The following is a 24,422-nucleotide window of genomic DNA, read 5'->3' as shown; positions in this document are numbered from 1 at the left end:
TGCCTTCGAAGTATGTCCCAAATCTGTCCACTTTTCTTGATCTACACTGCTACCACCCTCAGTCTAAACCACCATCACTGCTCACCTGGGCTACTGTATTAGCCTTCTTACAAATTTCCCTTCTTCTAGCGACCTCTTTAATTTATTCTCCATACGAAGCGAGAGACATCTTTTTAAAACATGAAGGATATGACGTCACTTTATCCTTCTGCTTAACACCCTCCTGTGGCCTTGCATTATACTTTGAATTGAATCCAAATGTTGTTCTTTGGCTTGTAAGCCTCTGCATGGAGTATGACTCATACTTTGTCTTCCGCTCATCTTCTGCCACTGTGAAGCCATGTTGATCTCCTTTCAGTTCCTCAAACACACCAGCACTTCAAGTGCTTTCCTGCCTTAGGTGCTTTGCCCATGTTTTTTTCTTAGTGTGCTCTTGGCTTCAGTTCTTCCCAAGACTGGCTTACAAGCCTTTTCCTCACTCAAGGCTTCCAGGACCACTCTATTTAAATAGCTTGTTTCCATATATTCTAGACTGCTTCTTTATTTAAGCCAGCTGCTGCTTTTTTCTTCTTTGTAACACTTTATGTTGTGTAATTAGTTTTTTGTTTACTTGCATATTCTCTGCCATTCCCATTGGACTGTGACCTTCTTAGTGGGAGGAATTTGTTTTCTTCTGTACTCTATCAACCTCTATACTTAGGGCTTTCAGTAAATATTTATTGAAAGAATGAAAGTGAACCTCACTGTAAACCTTTTTTCACTATCCTGAAAGAATATAAGCATGAACTGGGTTTGGTTTGCTCTCCACAGTATCCTCACCCCGCATTTCAGTGCTGACAAACCTAGATAGCTGGCAATTGTCAACAAAGGACTTGAAAACAAAATAGCCGATGTTCATCCTATTTGTGTTCATGAATACTTCTGAGATAGCCCCAGATGTGCAGAGAATGATTTGTTACCTAATTAAAAGATTAGATGTCATCAATTTAATTTTTAAAAATTATCCAATATGCCATCTTGAATGACACAGTGGTTTGTAAGTGGATTTAGGGACCAGTGCTTGAGTTCCAGTTCTGTGGCCTACAAATTGAGTGATCGTGGGCAAGTTCTTTAATTTGTGCCTCTGTTTGCTCATCTATAAAATGAGGATAATAATGGAACCCTCTTCGTGGCAGTATTATAAGGATCAAATGAGTTAATATTTGTGAAGCATTTAGAGTAGGGCCTGGCACTCAGTAAACATTATTAGGAGTATAATGAATAAAGAATTATGTATATAAGTTATATGTATAAATTTACAAAACTGAATTTATTAGGGAACATATATATGTATATCTTAAAGTGTGACTTTAGCATAGACCATTCTGTTAATAATTCCAATGTGTATTATTTTTGCTCTTTATTTATCCTGTTTTCCTTTAACATATTTACTCTAAAATGGTATAGGCATCATTGTTTAAGTGATTTGGCCTGCTTCCACCCTTGGGCAGCTTTGATTTGAGATTCATTTCTTTGTTAAAGATGAGGGATTTATCGGGAACAGTACAGCAGTGAGTGACTAAGTTATTTATAATACTTTTTCTCACTTCTTCAGTAAATCTTCACTTCAGAGCAATAGTTATCTTTTAAATCATTGGTTCTCAACTCTATGTGCACATCAGAATCACCTGAGGAGATTTAAAAAATAACCGATATCAAGGCCTCACCTTGGATCCAGTTACAACAGAATCTTGGGGCATAGGCCCGGGCATTGGTGTCTTTACATGTTTCCCCTGTGATTGTACTGTGCGGTTGAGATTGAAAACTGCTACTTTTTGAAGTGTTGCTTTTTGGCAAGTAACTTCTGAACTTTCCTGAAACCAAATATCATCTGAGTCTTGTTATGAAAACATGGATTTCTGGGCTTCCGCTCAAATGTCCTAAATCTAAACTCCTAGAGCAGAAGTCTGCTTATCTGTGGATTAACAGTGATATCAAGAGATTCTTACCCAGCAAGTTTAGGAATTAGGGGTGATGCTTGTTTATAAGAGATCAAGCGCTTGGATGCTTGAAATATGAGTTCACTTTGAAGGCCTCCTTTTCTTTCACTTGTTAGGTTTGGAGCTCATTCTTTTAATGAGAAGGAGAAGGTTTGGGTAGTTGTTATAGTACAAATTCACTGCATTTTAAGAAGAAGAAGAAGAAAAGGGAGAGATATCAAAGTGCTGGCTGAAAACAAGGATAAATTAAATGCATTCTCTTTAACTGTTACTCATTCCTGTTTTACTTAGATGGAAGCCTGTTTTAATTTAGAAATTAACTTTGGTCTTTATTAAGGATAGCATATATTCTGAAAGCCACAGCTTGTTTCATAGCATGAGAAAATAGTGGGTGTCTGCTTTTCTGGTAGAACTTTATTTTTTCCTTGCCATTTATGAATTTTTATGGAGAAATACGCAAATACAGAGCATGTAAGTATAAATATGAAACAAAGGCTGTAGATTCTTAATGTTTTCGTATATCACCTGAATAGTTTGGATTGAAAGAAATTTTATAGACTGCTTGGTAGTAATTTTTAACTTTGTTGAGGCACATGAATTTAAATGAAATGTGTTATGTGTTATGAGGCTGGTGTGTAGGAGCACTGTCAGTGCTAAGCAGTGTCAAATGTCTTGCATCCTTATCTCCATGCAACTCTTTTTTTGTTCTATACACCCAGCACTTGTGTAGGCATTCTTCTGAGATTCATACAAACAATGTTTCTTTTCTTAATGGGGAAAAAACCCCCCCAGTAAACCTCTTTACCCCTCTCCTCAAGAGAAACCAGCTGTTATTTCTGGTAGTGTCAGAGAAAGTAAAGAATTTGAGAAAGTGATGTTCTTAGCTCCAGGACAAATTTCTCCTTTAGTTTTAACTGGCTGGCAATTTTAAAGTCAGTGAATGAGGATCACCTGATATTTTTTTGACTATTCTTTCCTCTGTTTTATTTAGAAATTATATGCCAGTTTGAGGACTTGGGGATGCTTTGTGCTCTATTCAAAACCCAAATGTAAGAAGTCAATTATGGTGATTCACTATTAAGGAAAAACACTGTCACTGTGGAGTTTTTAAAAAATACTGTGTAATAGGTCTGAGTGTGCCCTGAGTGTCTTAATTTTTGTTTCATTTTATTTTTTTAAGTCTCTCAAATGATTCCAACGCTTATGTCCAAACAAGAGCCTCTGAGTCACCGTATTTGTTTTTTTTGGTGAGGAAGATTGGCCCTGAGCTAACATTTGTTGTCAGTCTTCCTCTTTTGCTTGAGGAAGATTGTCCTTGAGCTAACACCTGTGCCAGTCTTCCTCTGTTTTATGTGTGGGATGCTGTCACAGCATGGCTTGATGAGCGGTGTGTAGGTCTGCGCCCAGGATCCGAGCCCGCAAATCCCAGGCTGCTCAAGTGGAGCACGTGAACTTAACCACCACACCACTGGGCCAGCCCACACTGTTTTTTTTTTAAGAGAGCACAAAAATTGAAAACTGTGATGTTTAATCACAACTTTATGTGATTCATGGTAATTTATGTGATTAAAATTCAGTTGAATTTTAGATTTCTTCAAAGTATCATGAAAATTAAAGTATACTTATATCAGTGAAAAATAAAACATTGTTTGGAAAGTGGGTGGTGGTAGTGATGGTGGTGATGTGTGTTCTTGTGTTTATACATATGTGTCTACTTTTTTTTTAAGTTACATAGCAAACTTCTGGAGACAGAGCGCCAACTAGGGGAAGCTCATGGTAGGCTAAAGGAACAGAGACAGCTTTCAAGTGAAAAGCTGATGGATAAAGAACAGCAGGTGGCTGATCTGCAACTCAAACTTTCTCGTTTAGAAGAACAGGTAAGCTACCATTGCAAATGAGTTTATATTATTAAATATGTTGATAGATTTGAGGCATCTTAAATATTGTTATGGTTAAATCTTTTCATTGTCAAGAACTTTAATTGGAAATTTTTTTTAACTTTAAATTACAGCATTTATTTCTCCTCAATAGAAACAAGCTACTTATTAACTGCATTAAGTCATTTTGTTGTGGTTGTAGTTCCTAAAGTTCTTAACAAGTATGTTCAAAGAAGACTACTCTTCCAGCTTTGGGCAGGAAAACTTCTGGGGGTGAATTCCTATCAGGCTGCTGCAGGAGCAGCCTTCCTACCCAGGAAGGACCGCTTCCTAAAGGAATAGTGAGAAATAAACTGTTGGTGAGGTCGTTAAATAACACGTAGTGATGCACATAAACTTTGAGTTTGCATTTGAGGATTTTCACTTTTAAAAGTGAAGCATAAGATTGAATGCTATCCTAATTAAAAGTGTGCTTGCCAAAAATGGTAATGATTATTTGGTTAAAGTAAAAGTTATCATTAAATTTTGTATTTTATTAGAATTGAATAAACATTGAGAGTTAAAATCTGTAACTTCAGCAGCAGATTTTCCTCTATACTCTGAATCTTGGATGTGGTAGACAATCCTATTCTTTTCCAATAAGTGATAATTATGATTGTTTTGGAAAAAAAATGAAACAAAAATTGATACCATGGTTTAGATTATTGTTCCAAACAGTTTGTATGTAATTAATTTCTTGATCATATTAGTATACAAAAAATAGTAACAAATGTCAACCTGGAGAAGGAACTGTATTCTTCTTAGGATGAGAGTCTATTCCTAGGGAGTAGTTTCTTAGTCATGAGATTAAGATTCTATAAGTAGGGGCCAGCCCACTGGTGTAGCGGTTAAGTGCACATGTTCCACTTTGGTGGCCCGGGGTTCACCGGTTCAGATCCTGGATGCAGACATGGCACTGCTTGGCAAGCCATGCTGTGGTAGGTGTCCCACGTATAAAGTAGAGGAAGATGGGCACGGATGTTAGCTCAGGGCCAGTCTTCCTCAGCAAAAAGAGGAGGATTGGCAGTTGTTAGCTCAGGGCTAGTCTTCCTCAGAAAAAACCACAAAAGGATTATATAAGTAATGAGATACTGCTTTTAAAGTTCAGTGTATATATATTGCCAGAATTTAGTTTTCTCTTCGGACTTGAGAATTGTGAGATTTACTGTAATGCCAGGTATTTATGAATGATAGCATTATGCATTTAAGTTGTCAACTGACCGTCTATATTTTGTTTAAGTTGAAGGAAAAAGTAACAAATTCCACAGAATTGCAGCATCAACTAGATAAAACAAAGCAGCAGCATCAAGAACAACAAGCTCTTCAACAAAGCACTACAGCAAAACTTCGAGAGGCTCAGGTGAATATTATTTGAATTATTAGCCTTTTAGTCAAAAATTAGCCAAATCATTATCCTTTTGTTGTGATAAAGCTAGATAATGCAAAAATACTTGATTATGCAGGGTTGTGATAATTTTCCGTATCTGGATAATCGAAAATCTTTTAATTGCTATGTTAAAAATTTTCTCTAAAATATTTTAAAATTACTTATAGGTTTATTTATTATGAGTAAATTTGTTTATTTCTAGACAGCATTAAAATTTATCAAATAAATTTTTGTAAAAATGTATTATTTAAATTATTATTATATATGATACATTATTTATTATTATTTTTAAAATACCTTTTTTGAAAGATAAAAAATGCAAATAAAATTTCCTGGTTTAGTTAGCCCAGTAAAAAAAGAACATTTTGTGTTTCCTACAGTAGAACTTAGTGTTTCTTGGTCATGTCTTCCCCTGCTTCAGAACTATCTTATGAACGTTGGAATCTTAGGTATAGAAAATATGAACGATTGGGTTAAATTTATGAAGCTTAGAAGCTTGGGTTAAATTTATACAGATTCTATTGCATAGCTTAGAAGATTGGAAGAAGTTAAATTTTTGTTTTGTTAACAGTGAGAGGAAGAGGGTGTGCAATGTGTGAAACAAATTTGGCATTCATTATTTCTTTCAGTCTTTCATTAATTCATTGAATGATATTGAGCACTGTACGTCAGGCATTGTGGTAGCACTGAAAATAAAGAGATGAGTAAGACACAGTGCCTATCTTCTGGGAATGGCAGTCTAGCTAATGATGTGCTCACAGAAATAATGTTGGAATTTGAAGGAGGCAGTAAGTAATATGCCTCTCTTACCTTTCTGAGTTTGGAAAGTAGCATGAGTCAGATGGATAGAGATCAAAATAGTATTCATTTATTTGTTCTTTTATTCAGTCAGTCAACAAATATGCATTAGTCTGTACTGTTAGCCAAGGAAGTGATTTTGTGGATATGGCAATGAAGAAAGCAGACAAAAATGTCTGCTGTCAGGGAGCTTATGGAGCCAAACAAGCGCCAAGGTAAACAGGCCAATGTATTGTGTTTTAGATGGTGATAAGTGCTATGATGATGAAAAAAGCACTATGATAACAGGAAATAGGACATGTCTTGGGATCTGGAGGTGGGACTGCGATGTTAGATAGGGTTGACAAGGAAGGCCTCTCTGAGAACATGAAAGACCTGAAGGAAAGGAGGATGTGAGCCATGTAGGTATCACAGAAGAGCATCAGTACATTAAAAGGCCCTGAGGTGCATGTTCAAGGAACATCAGGAAGCCAGTGGCTGAAGTTATGTAATGATGCGAAGGATTAAAAGGGACACAGTGATAGAGATCACGGAGGGTCAGAACTTGTTGAGCCTCGTAGATAATTTTAAGGATTTTACTCTAAGATGAAAAATCACTGGAGGGATCTGAGCAATGGAGTAACATGATCGATTTATAATCTCACAAGATTACTCTGGCTGCTGTATTGAGAGTAGACTGTAGGGGCACACCGGTAGAAGTAGAGAAATTAGGCAATAGTCTACTACAATAATCCAGACAGGAAATGATGTGGCTTGGACCAGAGTGGAAAAAGTATAGGTAGTGAGAAATGGTCAGATTCTAGATATATTTTAAAGGTAAACTGACAGATTTACTGATAGATTGATGTGGGGTATTGAGAGAGAAGTCAAGGATGATTGCAAGGATTTTGGCCTGGATAGTCAGAAGGATGGAGGTCAAGCAAGATGAAGGCTGAGAATCCTATAGGATTTGGTAACATGAAGGGCATTGATGACACTGATAAGACCAATTTGGATAGAGAAGGAGGGACAAAAGCCTAGTCGAGAGGGTTCAAGAGCAAATGAAGAGAGAAGTTTGGTACAATGAATATAGGTAACTCTAGGAATTTTACTGTAAAGAGTAGCAAAGAAATAGCTAGTAGTAAAGCTGAGGTAGAGAATTTGGCATGGGTCTGTAGCCAAGTGGGCTTTCTTGTACTGTACTCCAGAATTAAATTCATTTATCCAGTCACAGACAAAGCTGGAGATGACAGCCTTTCACCTTCTTTTAGGCAGGTTGTCTCTTACACTGAGGGGAGAGCAAGGGATTGAGTTAAATGTGCTTAATTCCTTATTCCAAACTTTCCAATTAGTTAAATTCTCATTCCCTGGGGAAGAATAAGAAACATCTGGCAAATAGGCCAGGCAAAGTCTGATATTATGGTAACATGAAAGTCCTTAAAAATGAAGTAGAGAGATGTAATGCGTGCAGTTCTAAGTCTATCTGCGTATATAAAATTATTACAGTAGCATGGGGAGGACACTTATGTGGCTCAGAGCCTGGGGAAGAGCAGTCACTGAAAACTTCTTATAAGTGACAATCTGGGTTGCAAAGATGGTGATAGTGAGGAGCATACTCCAAGTAGAAGTTACAATGACAAGGATACTGAAGCTGGTATGAGCTAAACTGTTAGGTTTTGCTGGGGCTTAAAGTGTAATTTAAAGATTGGTTAGAGAAGAGGTCAGAGCATTAGACATGGGTAAGTTTATGGAAGGCCTTGTGTGACATTTATCTTTGAAGATAGAAGAGTTTTGAAGGTCTTAAAATAGAAGTATCTAGAAGTATCGTAGCCAGATTTGACTTTTAAATAGGTTATTCTTGTGGTTGTGTGAAAGATGGATTTCAGAGGGAATATTCTGAAACAGGAGATCAGTTAAAAGGCTAATACATGCAGTAGTTTAGATGAAAAATAATAATGGTCTTAGTTCAATCAGTTGTTAGAAAATGTCAGAGGGAGAAAATTGAGTAATACTTGAGAGGTAAAAAGTAAATAGGACTTGTTCACTTAATAGTTATAGGGAATGAGAGAGAACGAGAATGACTTCCAGGTTGATAACATTGGGTGCATGGTAAATGGAGGTGTCATCAACTGTGTAAGTGAACATGAGACAACTGGCCATTTTTTAGGGCAATGTGATGAGTTCAGTTTTTGACAGGTCTTGAGACAACTGTGGGATATATTAATTTAAAGCTTGGAGGAGGAGCCATGCTGTATATATTAGCTGTGAGAGACATCAGTATATATGGGGCCAAAGGGATTATTAGAATAGACGTGATCAGCCAGCGAGAGAATATAGTGAGAAAAACAGACACCTGGTAACACAAGACTCCTGGGAAACACTTAAGAGATGGATGATTAGAGGAAGAGCAGTCCAAAGAAAGAGAGAATGATCAGAGTAATTAAGGAGAACTTGCAGAGTGGAAGCCAAAGGACTAGGGAGGATCACAAGTTGGGAGTAATCAGCAGCTTCAAGTGTGGGTCTGTGGTGGGGATGCCCACTATGATAAATGAAAAATGTCCATTAGATTAATAAAATATAATTGAATAAATTAGTGACTTTCTAAAACTTAATTTCAATAAAGTGATAGAGAACAAAATTTGCTTTTTGATTAATGAGTAAGTGAGAGATGAGGGAGTTGAGAAAGTAAATAGGCATTACTTTTGAGATTTAAGTGTGAATTGTGTAAAGACCGTGCGGAAACTGGAAGGGGGCTTGGTCTTGGAAGGGTTTTTGAGAACGAGAGATACTTGGATATGTTTATAGTCTAGGAGCAAGGGACCGGAAGAGAGGGAATACTTGAGGATATTGGAGAAGGAGAAGTGGCTGAAGGAGTAAGGTATTGATAAGCTTTGATGTCACTGATATGAATGGTGGTGAATTTGAACTTATCCTCTGAAGGCTATTCTTTGAAGCTTGAGGAAAGGAGGCAAATATGGATACATATGGAATTTTGTGGTAAAGTGATGGAAAATCAAGGTAGATCATTCCTGAAAACCCATTTTTTTGTGGGGGCAATAAAGTTGGAGATAGTAATAGCTGAATGTCAGGCAGGCAGAGATTAAGAATTTGAAGACATTATTGAAGCTTTTAAGTAGTTATCGAGGGGAATGTTTGAGGGTGAGAACCTTACTCAAGTGAAGGATTGACAAGATGATTCTGAGAACATAATGGAGGTTGGAGTCTAGAAAGTTGTAGTGGCACCAATCTATGGAGGTTTGTGATTCTGTTCTAACAGTGCTTAGAAAAGCAGGTGTGGAGAAAGCAGATTGCAACACTGATCTAGGATTAAACATTTTTGTGCTGGCTGTGTTGGAAATTTTGGGGTGAAAGGAAATGGAGAATACAGTTGAAAGAATCCTTAAGGTTGGTTTATATCCATATATGAGGTTCACGAAGAGAAGCTAGGCATGTGCTAAATCAGCTAAAAGAAAATAGAGGTCATTGTCTCTTTGACATTGAAGAGCAGAAATGGAGGTCCTGAAATTGAAAGACGGTTGGGAAGTTATGGTCACAGAGTAGAATAGTTGAAATTCTTCATCTGGAACAGTTTTCAGGTGATCACAAGATCCTACATGTGAGTGACTGAATAGAATGAGTAAAGGTCCAGGAATTAACATGATATGAATGTTGAGGCCATGCTCTTAATTCTCTGTGTGTTTTGTATTTCCCAGGAAATTGGCAGAAATTGGGATTGAGAGAAAGACTAAATCAGGTCTCAAGTCTTCAGTGAATGAGGTAGGGATTTATAGATGATAGCAACATAGCAACAGAGAATAGAGGGTAGAGTAAATGAACGACATACTCCCCAAAGCAGCATGAAACTTTCCATGAGGGAAAGAGTAATGGTGGTGAAAAACCAGAAAAAGGTCAACCTCCTCTGCTTGCCCAGGCGAATAGTCCTTATGTATCAGAGACGGTTAAGGGACAATCAGCATCTGTAAAGGGAGAACCAGATTTCGGTTGCTGCTTGGAAATAGAGTGACTGTTTTGGAAAAAAGCTTAGGCCTGGATCTGTGGTTCCAGAGGATTAGTGGAGTGTGGAGAAGAGGAGTCATTAGTGACAGGAACAGAGGATGAGAGCAGAGAGGTTAAGTTGCCTTTCTTCATTTTGTGATTGAAGCTTAGAGGGATGAGAGGCATGTTTGAAAGTGACTGATCTCAAATATTTAGATACTGGCACAAATCGTTGAGGGTACTAGGTGGTTGCTGGCTCTGTCTCAGCACGGTGGTGTGGGCTACTGCAAGGTTTGCAGAGGGGCTTGTTAGAGCCTTGTTCTAGATAGAGGCTCTCGGACTCTCTTAAAATGATTAAGGCAGAGGCAAAGTCTGTGGGCAGATAGCTCCAAAACGTTAATGGGCATTGTTCTGGGTGTAGCCTATTGCATTGTGTTCTCTTTAACATTGAGGCCCTTGGTAAAGTAAAAGAAGAGGTGTGTTAGAATGTAATCGTTTATTTCTCTATTCATTCAATAAATATCTTAGAGCGTATGTGTCTTGGATACATCAATGAATACGACAGACAAAAATTGCTACCTTCGTCGAGCATACATTCTAGTGAGGGGATGGAGGGAGGCAGATAAACATGAAAAATAAGTAGATTATTTATTGTGTGAGAAGATAAATGCTAGGGAAAGAAAACAATATTGAGGAGAGGAAGTATTGGGAAGGACTGCAATTTTAAATGGAGTGGTCAGGGCAGGCCTGTTGAGAAGGTGACATTTGAACAAATACTTGAAGGAGAAGGAATGAGCCGTGTGACTTTGTGGGGTAAGTGTGCCAGGTAGAAGAAATAATTAGTGCATAGGCTCTGAGATGGGAGTGTGCCTGGTATGATCAAGGAATGATGAGGAGTCTCATGTGTCTGAAATGGATTGAACAAGAAGAGTAGTAGGCGGTGAGGTTGGGGTGTCAGAGTAAGAATGTGGTTAATTGAAGGTTTTTTTGTTAAATTCTAATTTATTATCAATAATATAGTTCTGTATTATTAAATATATAGTCCTAATTATTTAATTAAATTTGCCATGTTAAAATGTAATGATTAGTAAAAAAAGTAAGACTAATTTTGAGTTGTAAAATTTATTATCAATCATTTTATGCCTGAGGCATAACTTTTTAAGTTCTCTATCCTTAAGGTAGTAGTTTTCAATTCTTTACAGAATGATTTGGAACAAGTACTACGTCAAATTGGAGATAAGGACCAAAAGATCCAGAACCTTGAAGCCTTATTACAGAAGAGTAAAGAAAATATTTCCTTATTAGAAAAGGAAAGAGAAGATCTTTATGCAAAAATTCAGGCTGGTGAAGGAGAGACTGCTGTTCTTAACCAGTTACAAGAAAAAAACCATACATTACAGGAACAAGTAAGCTTGTCAAATGTATTCTGTTTCTAAAATTTATTTTTATCTTTCTAAATTTTGCTAAGTGATATTTAAGTGATTCTTCTTTCTAGTTATTTTTAGTACTTTTTTAATATTATGTATTTTTGACAAATACCATCTCTTTTACCTTAGAGGTGAGCTGCTATTGTAGTGAAAGTAAGTTAATATGATTTGACAAAGAAAATCTCAGTTCATGTTCCAGGATGTAACTTATTACCTTTATAAACAGGAGCAAATCATTTCCCCTTGTTAGCTGATTTGGAAAGAGGAGAGGTTATTAATAATGCATGCTTGCCTCATGGCATTTTGTGATATTTTGAAAAAAAAATGAATAGGAAAATATATTTATAAACTAAAAGTACTAATCAAGTTGTTACTGTGTATTGGTTAATATTCAGACTTAGTGGTTACTTATATTTTGATAATGTATATGTCTTTGGAATATAAAGCTGCTAATAATTTTGGTAAGTTGCCTTATTGTTCTAATGTTCGTATGTAGTTCAAGAGAAACTTAGAAAATTTAGCTTAATACGTTTTCATTTGAGCCTTCGCTTTTTCTTGGTGAATCCAGCTAAGGGCTTGTCAATTTTATTTCTCAAAGAACCAGCTCTTAGTTTCATTATCCTTTTTACTGTTTTTTTAGTCTTTATTTCATTTATTTCTGCTCTGATTTTTATTATTCCCTCCTTCTGCTGACTTTGGGCTTTGTTGTTCTTCTTCTAGCCCTGTTAGGTGCGTTTTGAGATTACTTATTTGAGATTTGTCTTGCTTGTTGAGGTGGGCCTGTATTGCTATGAATTTCCCTCTTATGACCACTTTTGCTGCATCCCATAAGAGTTGCTTTGTAGTATTTTCATTTTCATTTGTCTCCAGGTATTTTTTAATTTCTCCTTTGGTTTCTTTAGTGATCCAACGGTTGTACAATAGCATGTTGTTTAGTCTCCACATATTTCTGACTTGCCCAGTTTTTTTCTTGTGTTTGTTTTTTAGCTCCGTAGCACTGTGGTCAGAAAAGATGGTTGGGATGATTTCAATCTTCTTAAATTTATTGAGGCTTGCTTTGTTTCCCACCATATAGTCTATCTTTGAGAATGATCCATGTGCACTTGAGAAGAATGTGTATTCTGCTGGTTTTGGATGGAATGTTCTGTATATACCTGTTAAGTCCATCTGATCAAGTGTTTCATTTGAACCTACTATTTCCTTGTTGATTTTTTGTCTAGATGATCTGTCCATTGATGTGAGTAGGGGGTTGAGATTTCCTCCAATTGTTGTGTTGCTGTTAATTTCTGCCTTTAGGTCTGTTAATAGTTGCTTTATGCACTCTGGTGCCCCTGTGTTAGGTGCATATATATTAATAAGTGTTGTGTCCTCTTGGTGGAATGTTCCTTTTATCATTATATGCTGCTCCTCTTTGTCTCTCATTGTGTTTTTTAACTTACTTAAAAAAGTTCTTACTTAAAAAAGTGGAGTCTTCTTTGTCTGATAAAAATATGGCAACACCTGCTTCCTTTTCTTGGCCATTAGCTTGGAGTATGGTCTTCTATCCCTTCAGTCTAAGCCTGCGTTTGTCTTTGGAGCTGAGATGCGTTTCCTGGAGGCAGCATATTATTGGGTCTTGTTTTTTAATCCATCCAGCTACTCTGTGTCTTTTGATTGGAGAATTCAGTCTATTTACATTTACAGTGATTATTGATATATGAAGGCTTAATATTGCCATTTTATCTCTTGTTTTCTAGCTGTTCTGTTTCCATTGTTTCTCTTCCTTTGTATTTCTGACTGCCATTTCATTTTGGTGGTTTTCTGAGGGGGAGTTCTCAGTTTTCTTTCTTTTTGTGAATTGTGGCTCTGCTGTGATTTTTTGTTTAGTAGTTACCGTGAAGATTGTATGAAAGATATTGGAGATGAGATATTGCATTTTCTCATAACCTCTTATCTCCATGAACCTAAGCAGGTTCCTTCCCTCTCCTCTCCCCTTCTGAGTAGTTGCTGTTACAAATTGTTCTGTTTTTAGTTTTGTGTTAGTAGCTAAACTGAAGTGTTTATCATTACTTTTGATGCTTTCTTTCCCTTTCTCTTTTAAGTTGTAATTGAGTCTTTGCCTCCCTATTCTGGTAGAGAGCTGCAGGTTTCTGATCATGTCTGTATTTATCTCCTTGCTCAGAGCTTTGTAGACCTTTGCCTTTTTGTTGCTGGTGTGAGGGCATCCTTAGTTATTTCTTGTAGGGGAGGTGTAGTGGCGATGAACTCCCTCAGTTTTTGTTTATCTGGGAAAGCTTTGCTTTCTTTTCTTTTTTTAGAGGAAGATTAGCCCTGAGCTAACATTTGCTGCCAATCCTCCTCTTTTTGCTGAGGAAGACTGGCCCTGAGCTAACATCCGTGCTCATCTTTCTCTATATATGGGACACCTGCCACAGCATGGCTTAATGAGTGGTCTTATGTCCGCACCTGGGATCCAAACTGGCAAACCCTGGGCTGCCAAAGCGGAATGTGTAAACTTAGCTGCTGTGCCACTGGGCTGGCCCCTGTCTTGGAAAGCTTGTATTTCTCCATTGTATCTGAAGGAAAGTTTTGCCAGATGGAGTATTCTTGGCTGAAAGTTTTTGTCTTTCAGTATTTTGAATATAATGTCCTATTCTCTCCTAGCCTGTAGGGTTTTTGCTGAGAAATCTGCTGAAAGCCTGATAGTTTCCTTTGTAGGTTAGTTTTTTCTGCCTTTCTGCTCCTAATATTTTTTCTTTATCATTAAGTTTTGTCTCTTTTACTTTTATATGCCTTGGAGAAGTTCTTTTAGCATTGATGAATGAAGTTGGGTGTTCCATTAGCTTCATTTATTGGTAAATCCTGAACCATTCCCAGGTTTGGGAAGTTCTCAGCAATTATTTCTTTGAACAAACTTTCTGCTCCTTTCTCCCACCTTTCTCCCTCTGAAATTCCGCTAATCCTTACGTTGCTTTTCCTAATTGAGTTGGATATTTCTTAAAGAATTCCTTCATCTTTTTAAAATCTTAGTTCTATCTCCTCCTCCACCTGTAGAATTTCTACATTTTTATCCTCTAGCAGACTATTTCTTTCCTCCACAAGATCCATTCTATTTCTTAATGATTCTAGATTATTTTTTATTAATTGTGTTTTTCATATCCAGAATTTCTGCTTGATTTTTTTAATAGTTTCAATCTCTTTGCTGAAGAGATTCATTGTATTGCTGAGCTCCTTGAATTGTCTTTCCGTGTTTTCTTGTAAGTTGTTGAGTTTCCTTATGACAGCTATTTTGAATTCTCTGTCATTTAGGTTGTAAATTTCTGTGTCTTCAGGATTGGTTTCTGGAGAATTGTCATTTTCCTTGTGGCCTGAAATGTTGCTGCAGTTCTGATGGTGCTTGACGAGCTGTTCTTTTGTCGGGGCATTTGTGGTATTCTTAGGACACAGATTACACCTGTTACCACTGGGGGAAAGCAGGAGCAGAGTTTATGGCCCCACCTTGTCTGCTGGAGGCTGTGGGAATATTGTGGGTGCTTGCCCCAGCCTGGGACATGTTCAGGCGCTTGTGTGGACCGTGCTTGGTGGGCAAGGCTTCCTTGCCGGACAGAGCTAGGGCCACTATTTGGTGCTTCAGGGGCAGTATGAACTCCCCCTCCCTGCCCAGAAAGTGATCACCAGCAGGCTAAAAGCTGCTGCTGCCTCTTCCCACAGCCACTAGTACATGTTCCCTCTTACTGGGCTCAGCAGCACTATGAGCGCTGGGGCGCATGGGGCCTGGGCTGTGTTTGCCCCAGCACGTAGATCTCCTGTGCTTTCTGTTCATGATCCTCAGGGCTGCTGTTTTTGGCAGGCGGGGCTTCCTCTCTGGGACCCGGGCTAGGGCCGCTCCTTGGTGCTGCAGGGGCACAATGAACTCCCCCTCCCCACCAGGAAGGTGAACCCGAGCATACTCAGGGCTGCTGTGCCACTTCCCACAGCTGCCTGGGACATGTTTCCCCTTTTGGGGCTCAGCGCACTATGAGTGCTTGCTCGGGCCTGGGGTGTCCTTGCCCCAGTGTGTACAATCTGCTGTGGTTTCTGTTTATGGTCTGTAGGGCTGGTGTGCTTGGTGGATGGGGCTTCCTCGCTGGGACCTGGGCTAGGGCCGCTCCTTGGCTCCACAGGGGCATGATGGGCTCCCCCTCCTCACTGGGAGAGTGAGAGTGATCATGAGCATGGGCTTGAGGTGGTGCATGTTCCCACTTTTGGGGCACTTGTGTGCCAGGCTGGAAAGCATTCATGTGCAGGCACAGGGCTACCAGGGGAGAGCAGGGCGTACTCACCTATCTCTGCCACTTTGCAGGTGGCTAGTCCATCCACCCTCAGGTGTATAGCTGCATGTGTCTCTCAGGCATCCTGTTGTAGTGTGTGGGCTTCCTCCATTGGTCAGTGAATGTCCATTTAATTGTAGTTCAAAAGGGGGAGAGACGAAGGGAATAGCTCACTCTGCCATGTTGCTGACGTCTAGCTTAATACATTTTCAAACAAAAGAATTTACAGTTGGTTTTGGGGAAGAATTGTCCAATGAGAGAATTATTATTATCTAAAAGAGAAAGTATTAAAGTATCAGTAGGTCATATCACTTTCCTAATTTGAATATTGGAGTACAGTCATGCATCACTGAATGATGGGGATATGTTGTAAGAAATTGTCATTAGGTGATTTTGTCATTGTATGAACATCACAGAGTATACTTACACAAACCTAGATGGTATAGCCTACTACACACCGAGGCTATATGATACTAATCTTATGGGCCCACTGTCGTATATGTGGTCTGTCGTTGACTGGAATGTTGTTATGTGGTGCATGACTGTATAAAACAAATTTCCCCCCTCAAAGTTAGGCTTGGTTACCTAGTTTTTATGAAGAATTCTTTAGATCAGTAAGTTGCGTACAACTTGACATTGCTTATCAGACAAATATCACCAGAAAAACCCATGCCTTTTTTTAAAAGAATGAATAAAAATAAATCTGTGTACTTCTGACCAGGTTGGAGCAACTGATACCTATTTAGTGTTCCCACCATAAACTAGAAAAGTGGGAAAGAATGTGTTAAACCACTGTTTTCAGAAATTATACAACAAGCAGTTCAGGGCTTTGATCCCTGAGAGAAGAGAAACAAGTGAAGTGAACTTTTTGACCACTCCAGCTTTTGACCCAGAGACATTTTCCAGACTGTGGTGCAAGTCAGGGGAATCCAGGGAGAGCACAGTGGTCTCACTGAACTGAGGAGTGAGAAATTTTAGTTCAGGGAGGTTGAGGCAGCTCAAATTTGCAGGGCAGAATATCAGAGCAGAGGGAACAATGGAGAGAAAAAGCTCCAGAAATTTGCATAGGGATCCACTTGAGCCTTTAGCTGAGTGCTAAGCTTTACACTTATAGAGTGGGGTTCCATGACGCCATCAATGAACAATTATTAGGAGCTGCAGGCTGAAAACTATCAGAATTCACAGGGCTGGGAGGTGTTCAAGTTGCAGCCAGTCAGAGAAGAAAGATAGGGTTGAACACTTGGGGACATTCGGTAGAAACCTTAGAAATGTAACACCTGAGTAGTAAAGCTAAACTAGCCATAGAGTAAAAGCTAGGGTACGCCTGACCTAGCAAAGCATAAAAACAAGCCTCGAAAGGATCCAGCTGAATCGCAAGTAGATTAACTGCCTGCTGAAACAGAATTCAACATTCTTTGAAAGAAGACAGCAAAATCCAGACCTGTCACAATAAATATGAAAAAACTATCAACATACAAAGAAGCAGAAAACATGTGAGCTATAAGCAAGAGAAAAATCATTCAATGGAAATAGGCCCTGAAATGAGAGATGATAGATTTGTCAGACAAGTACTTTAATACAGCTCTTAAAATATATATATGAATATAAAGGAAAAACTGTAGTAATGGAAATAGAAGTGGAAATGATAAAAAAGACCCAAATAGAACTCTAAACATAAAACAGAAATCTGAAGTGAAAATTTCTTTGGATGGACTTAATAGATTAAGCAAGTAGAAAACAGTATTAGTGAACATTAAGACAAGGTAATTGAAACTGTCCCAAATAAAGCAGAGAGAGCAAAAAGACTGGAAAAAAAAAATGAACAGTGCCTTAGTGACCTGAGGGAAAATATTATGTCATCTGCCTTACATATAATTAGTGTCACAGAAGGGTAAGGAGGAGGAAAATATTTATGGAAATAATAGCTGAAAAAATTTAAATTTGATTAAAAATATGAGTCCACAGATTCAAGAAACTCAGTAAACTCCAAGCAAGTTACACCAAAGAAACATCAGATGAATTGGATTTCATCTAAATTAAAAATGTATGCTTTTCAAAAGATACCATTACAAAAATAAAAGGCAGGACACAAACTGGGAGAAAAATATTTGCAATACATGTATCTGACAATTCAGAAATATCCTGAATATATACGGAGCTCTTATTACTCAGTCAGATCAGTGGTTGAGGCTAGAGATGAGTGGAGGGTACTGACTGCAACGGAGCATGAGGAAACTTTTTGGGGTTATAGAAATGTTTTCTGTCTTGGTGTGGTGATGGTTAATTGAGTGTATATATTTATCAAATCTCCTGAAACAGTACAATTAAATTGGGTGAATTTTATTTCATGTAAATTATGGCTCAATAGAGATGGTTTTAAAAATAATAAGAATTTCCAAATTTAATGTTATTTTTTATGATTTTGAGAGATTATGTTTACTTATTTTTGGAAAGTTGTAAACAATTTTTATTGAAAAAAGTTGATAACCTATCATAGAGCACTTTAATATTCTCATGGTGCTTAAATTTCGGTTTCTTAGTTCTTGTTATATTATTTGTGACCTTCATAATTAGAGTCTTGCTTGTATGGTAGGTAACTCAACTAACAGAGAAGCTGAAGAATCAGTCAGAAAGTCATAAACAAGCCCAGGAGAATTTGCATGACCAGGTGCAAGAGCAGAAGGCACATCTTAGAGCTGCACAAGACCGTGTGCTTTCCCTGGAAGCCAGTGTCAATGAATTAAGTAGTCAATTAAATGAAAGCAAAGAGAAGGTCTCCCAGCTTGACATACAGGTAATATTGAATTATGCAGTTTAATATGCGTTTGTGTGAATAAAGCATCAATTTGGCCATCAAATGTTTAAATTCTGTTTCTCTCCCTCTCTTCCTCTGTTTCCCTCTCTCTGTCTTACTTATGAATGAAAGAAAATTAGGAATAAGAATTAAATAAAGGTTGTATCTACACAGTTTGTTGAGCTTTCCCGTTTTGCCTTGTCTTTCTCTCTCTCTGACAGACTACATCTCCTGAAACCACCAGATCTTTTAGCTTTTCTTTGTTTTCATGAAGTCTTTATTATTGTTTTTGAAATTCAAAGTAGCTTGATATTACACTGTTAGATTTCTATGTTCAATCTTTTTGTACTTTGGTTTTTTATTTTACTTTAAAATTTTATTTAAAAAATACCTTTATATGTTACCATTTTGTGTTATATAGTCTTTCAGAGGCTAATGTAGAAGTCTTTCTCAGTGAATCAGTCACAGGGTGGGAATTAAGACATGTTTCTTTCTTCATTTTCATCATTGGTTTCTTATTCTATACTGTAGTAAAGTTATAAAACATTTCTAAGCCTTGATTTTCTTTATTTTAGGAGAATAATTCCATTGGAAATAAGAAATATAATGAAATAACAGCTATGCTTATTAGAACTTGGAGAAAAAGGATACACATTTCTTTCTTTTTAAAAATGTAATTATTTGTTAGATGAGTTCTATGATAACCCAATATGTGGATATCCACTTTAAGAGAGGGAGAAGGGTTTTGGGGTTATACAGGGACATCTTTTCATCGTTTATCCAAACGTTATTAGAAGTCTTCTCCCCTACTCATTCCGGTTTGGGGGATTATCACATACTTATTTTTCAATGTCTAAATCTTCATGTTTTTTTGCCAAAGGACTTAATATTTTTAAATAATTTAGTGACCAAAACAATTTATGTTCAAAATGGGAAATCAGGAACTAAATATGAATTAAATGACTTGTGAATTTTGTTACAGGTTAAAGCCAAAACTGAATTATTGCTCTCAGCAGAAGCAGCAAAAACTGCTCAAAGAGCAGATCTTCAAAATCATTTGGACACAGCCCAAAATGCGTTACAAGATAAACAGCAGGTAGGGGAACCTGATGCAGTTCCATGCCATAACCTGATGTTTTGGTAGATAAATTAATTGTAAACGTGTAAAAATGATACTCAGTTTTATATAACGTTGTGATCGACTTGCTTGTTCTCGATTATTTGTCCCTGAGTTTACAACCAGTTGAGTGGTAGATGAAGGAGTCAGACGGAGAAAAAATATCATGTTTGTTTTTGGTAAAGCTTGACTGATGTGCAGCTGTGATTGGGCTTCTTAATACTGCGTTTCTCCCCTAGTCTAGACCTTGGTGTGGAGTGAAGTATGTACTCCTCTAATTGTTGAATTGTTGCCTCATTCCATTAAGGGCCAATGATTGGGAAAGAGACACAGACTTCCACACCTGTTTTTAGTAGGTAATCCGGGCCATGACCCAGATATACTTACACTTGGAAGCAGGAAAAGAGGATTGTATATTTCATCTCAGTAGTAAGAGTTACTTACTGTTCTTGCGCGTGGAAGTAAGTGGTACTGGAGAGGATAAAGAAGTTACTTTCTGCAGTACTTCTGATAGAATAAAAGCTTCCTACTTTAGGGCCAAGTCAAAATGCTGGTAGATTTTTCTTGCTTTTTACCAGGTAGGAGTTTTTACAATTTACTTTTATTTATTTATTTTTGGTAATGAAGTTTGGCCCTGAGCTAACCTCTGTGCCAGTCTTCCTCTAGTTTGTATGTTGGACACTGCCATGGCTGGATAAGTGGTGTGTAGGTCCACACCTCACATCTGAACCTATGAACCCTGGGCCACCAAAGCAGAGCGTGTGAACTTAACTACTATGCCACTTGGCTGGCCCATAAAATTTACTTTTTATTTGAGAAGTAATACTGGTTGTTGGTCCAATTTTTTTTAACAATATAGTAGTATATCAAGTTAACAAAACAAAACAAAACTGTTTTCTATATTTACCCTAAATCCCAATTGTATTTTCTTCCTTAGATGGAATGTTTGGTATTAAATTTGGTATGTATCCTTCCAGACTTCTGTAAGCATTGAACAACTATATATGTGTGTGTGTGCCCGTGCACACACAGATACTTTTCCTTTATGCACATAGAATCACTATATATGTTGTTCTGCAACTTCCTTTTTACTTACATTATTGCTAAACACATCTGGAAAGTATTTTCTAAGCACAAGATCACTGCCAGAAACTATAATGGAAAAAGTATTTATAAGAATAACCACATAAAAGTTTAAAATTTGTCTGCCAAAAAATATCACTAACAAAATTCTAAAGCAAATAGCTAACGAATTTGCTGAAGTGTGTCTAATAAAGGGTTACTATCTTTGATCTTTAAACCTCTTTCACATAGGAAGTAAGTGAACCTACAAAAAAAGGTAAATCATCAAAACTATATTAGCAATTGTTCAAGTTCATTAAGAATTAATTGCAAATTAAGACAATAATGGAATATGTCCTTATTGAAGTAAAGTGTGTGTGTGTTTAATTAACACTGGAAGGATTGGAGATGGTATAGAAGAACAAGCCACTTTTATACATTGCTAGTGGTAGTATGCATTAGTTCAGCCTTTTGATGGTGGTGCGGGGAGCTCTTAGACAATATATTTCAAGAACTTGAGGATTTTTCGTATTTACTCACTTTTAGTTCTTTATCCTAGGGGAATAATCATAGCTTTAAGGATGCTGTTTGCATCTCTTTTAATAAACCCAGAAAATTTGGTAGCAATCTAAGAATCTAAAATAGCACATTTGGCTAAAAAAATGGTTTGTATCAATAAAATGGAAATGTATGCAGTCAAGTGTAATGATATTTTAGAAAATAATGTCACAGTTTCATGATGCATTGTTATTTAAAAACAAAGCAGGTTACAAGAAAACAGTATGTAAAGTGAGATCTTGTTTTTATTTTAAAAGTTCAAATGAAAAGATAGAATCTAGCATACAAAAAAAACAGGAAAGAAAGTTATCAAAACATTAATAGTGATTACCTGTGGGTGGTGGATTTTCTAGTCATTTTTATTTTGTTTTCTTCTGTGTAACCAGATATTTCAAGTGAATTGAACAAGTATCATAGATGTAATCACCATAATATTTTTTAGTGTTATTTAAAAAGATATTATCTTGAGCATTAAAAATGTTTAATTAGAATATAAAAGTGTTATTTTATTATTAGCTTGTTTAATATCCTATTGTATCTTGGTTCCTAAAATAACTATTCCTGGACAAAGTTATTGACCTGTTATCCACATAAACTTAGTATGTCAGGCTATGCACACCTTCAGTTCAGGTCCTTTCTGCTAGTAGGTAAACAGAACCTCGCCTATATCATTAGACTGTTCTGTGATCTTATTCCAAATAGAGTCTTAAATAAATGTAGAGTTTTCATTTTACTTTGACCAAACATTTGGACACTACAATAAAGTAAACCTCACCAAAGTTTTCTTCAATTGTACTTTTCTGTAGGAGTTAAATAAGATCACTGCTCAGTTGGATCAGGTCACTGCAAAGTTGCAGGATAAACAAGAACATTGCATTCAGCTGGAAAGTAATCTTAAAGAATATAAAGAGAAACACCTCTCTTTAGAACAGAAAACTGAAGAATTAGAAGGTCAAATTAAGGTTTGTATAAAAGAAATTGAATTTAGATTTCTTTTCTACTGCTGTGCAAAGGAAACTGATGGCCTGGATGGAATCAAAGATTTTAAATTTGTGAACAGAGGTTAAGTTGTGATGTACAGTCTTTAAAAATTATAATTTTTCATGTCTTAATTTTGAATTCCATGTTTACTTTTTTTTTCCCTAAAGATTGGCACCTGGGCTAACAACTGTTGCCAGTCTTGTTCTTTTTTTTTTCTTTCTGCTTTTTCTCCCCAAATCCCCCCAGTACATAGATGTATATTTTAGTTGTGGGTCCTTCTAGTTGTGGCATGTGGGATGCCACCTCAACATGGCCTAGTGAGCGGTGCCATGTCCGCGCCCAGGATCCAAACTGGCGAAACCCTGGGCCGCCAATTAACCACTCGGCCACGGGGCCGGCCCCCATGTTTACTTTCAATTTCTTCAAAAGCCATTGGTGGCTTTTGCAAACTTCAGTCAACATATATACTGGTTCCACTGTGAAGTATAACTATTTCAAAGAGACAGCCAACCAGGGATCTACTCTATGAGGAACTTACTTTTTTGTGGCTGTGAAGTCTCTTCTGTTCCATCATTGTGAAAGTATAACATATATATAGTAACTTGAGAAATTTTTAACTTTAGTAGTTCCAATTTAAAGGACAAAGAACTCAGGTCAAATCCTTCTCTGATGTGTCTAGTCATTTAATGTCTTTAGTAAATCAACATGTTCCCTTTAGATGGAATCTCATCTCTTTACCTCCTTATTCCAATATAATATTTCAGATATGATGGACTTCGTCCCTTTTTAAACTTCGCTTTTATACCCTTTGGATTTTGTTTGTAATTTAATAATAAATTTACGCTGTGGTAAACTGCTTCTTACTTTAACACAATTTCAAGTGAAAGTGTTGATTTACTAAAGAGATTAAATGGCTAGACATATCAGAGAACTATTTGACCTGAGTTCTTTGTCCTTTAAATTGGAAATACTATCAGTTAAAAATTTCTCAAGTTACTATATATATAAGTTATACTTTCACAATCAGATGAAGCACTTCTGTACAATTGTAGAATCATGGGATGTGTATATGTGTAGAGGACATCTATATAGCAATGTAACATGGAAGAAGAATTACATTTACTATTCTGTTTATGAGTTCCATTTTCTTTTTTTCAATTTTATTGAGGTCATAATAGTTTATAACATTGTGAAATTTCAGTTGTACATCATTATTTGTCAGTCACCATGTATTTGTGCCCCTTTACCCCTCGTGTCCACCCCCCCAACCTCCTTCCCCTCTGGTAAGCACTAATCTGTTCTCTTTGTCCATGCGTTTGTTTATCTTCCACATAGGAGTGAAATCAGTGGTGTTTATCTTTCTCTGTCTGGCTTATTTGGCTTAACATAATGCCCTCAAGGTCTGTCCATGTTGTTGCAAATGGAATGATTTTACCCTTTTTGTAATGGCTGAGTAGTATTCTATTGTATTTATGTACCACATCCTCTTTATCCATTCATCAGTTCTTCGGCGCTTGGGTTGCTTCCATGTCTTGGCTATTGTGAATAATGCTGCAATGAACACAGGCTGCATAAATCTCTTTGAATTGTTGATTTCAAGTTCTTTGGATAAATACCCAGTAGTGGGACAGTTGAGTTGTATGGTATTTCTATTTTTAATTTTTTGAGAAATCTCCACACTGTTTTCCATAGTGGCTGCACTAGTTTGCATTCGCATCAGCAGTGTAGGAGAATTCCCTTTTCTCCACATCTTCTCCAACATTTGTTTTTTTTTTTTCGTCTTGGTGATTATAGCCATTCTAACAGGTGTAAGGTGATATCTCAGTGTAGTTTTGATTTGCCTTTCCCTGATGATTAGTGACGAACGTCTTTCATGTGCCTATTGGCCGTCTGTCTGTCTTCTTTGGAAAAATGTCTGTTCGTATCCTCTGCCCATTTTTGGATAAGGTTGTTTGTTTTTTTGTTGTTGAGTTGTATGAGTTCTTTGTGTATTTTGGAGATTAACTCCTTGTAGGATATATGATGTGCAAATATTTTATCGCAGTTGGTGGGTTGTCTTTTCATTTTGTCCCTGATTTCCTTTGCCTTGCAGAAGCTGTTTAGTCTGATGAAGTCCTATTTGTTTGTTTTTTCTTTTGT

General features: G+C 37.1%; 1 protein-coding gene across 5 annotated transcripts in view; it reads left to right on the top strand.

Moving 5' to 3' along the window:
- EEA1 (early endosome antigen 1) overlaps positions 1–24,422 on the top strand; it is a 134,830-nt gene that overhangs the window by 72,004 nt on the left and 38,404 nt on the right. For all 5 annotated transcript variants that reach the window (XM_070599481.1, XM_070599480.1, XM_070599478.1 and 2 more), the window contains 6 exons: positions 3,707–3,856; positions 5,136–5,255; positions 11,258–11,461; positions 18,365–18,565; positions 19,548–19,661; positions 22,109–22,264. In XM_070599481.1, coding sequence (XP_070455582.1) covers positions 3,707–3,856; positions 5,136–5,255; positions 11,258–11,461; positions 18,365–18,565; positions 19,548–19,661; positions 22,109–22,264 — 945 coding nt within the window. The remainder of the gene's footprint in view (positions 1–3,706; positions 3,857–5,135; positions 5,256–11,257; positions 11,462–18,364; positions 18,566–19,547; positions 19,662–22,108; positions 22,265–24,422) is intronic.

This window comes from Equus przewalskii, chromosome 29 (assembly GCF_037783145.1).
Source record: "Equus przewalskii isolate Varuska chromosome 29, EquPr2, whole genome shotgun sequence".
Classification (NCBI taxonomy): Eukaryota; Metazoa; Chordata; class Mammalia; order Perissodactyla; family Equidae; genus Equus; species Equus przewalskii.
The sequence above is the reverse complement of the archived record's forward strand: the minus strand, read 5'-3'. Positions and strand labels throughout refer to the sequence as shown.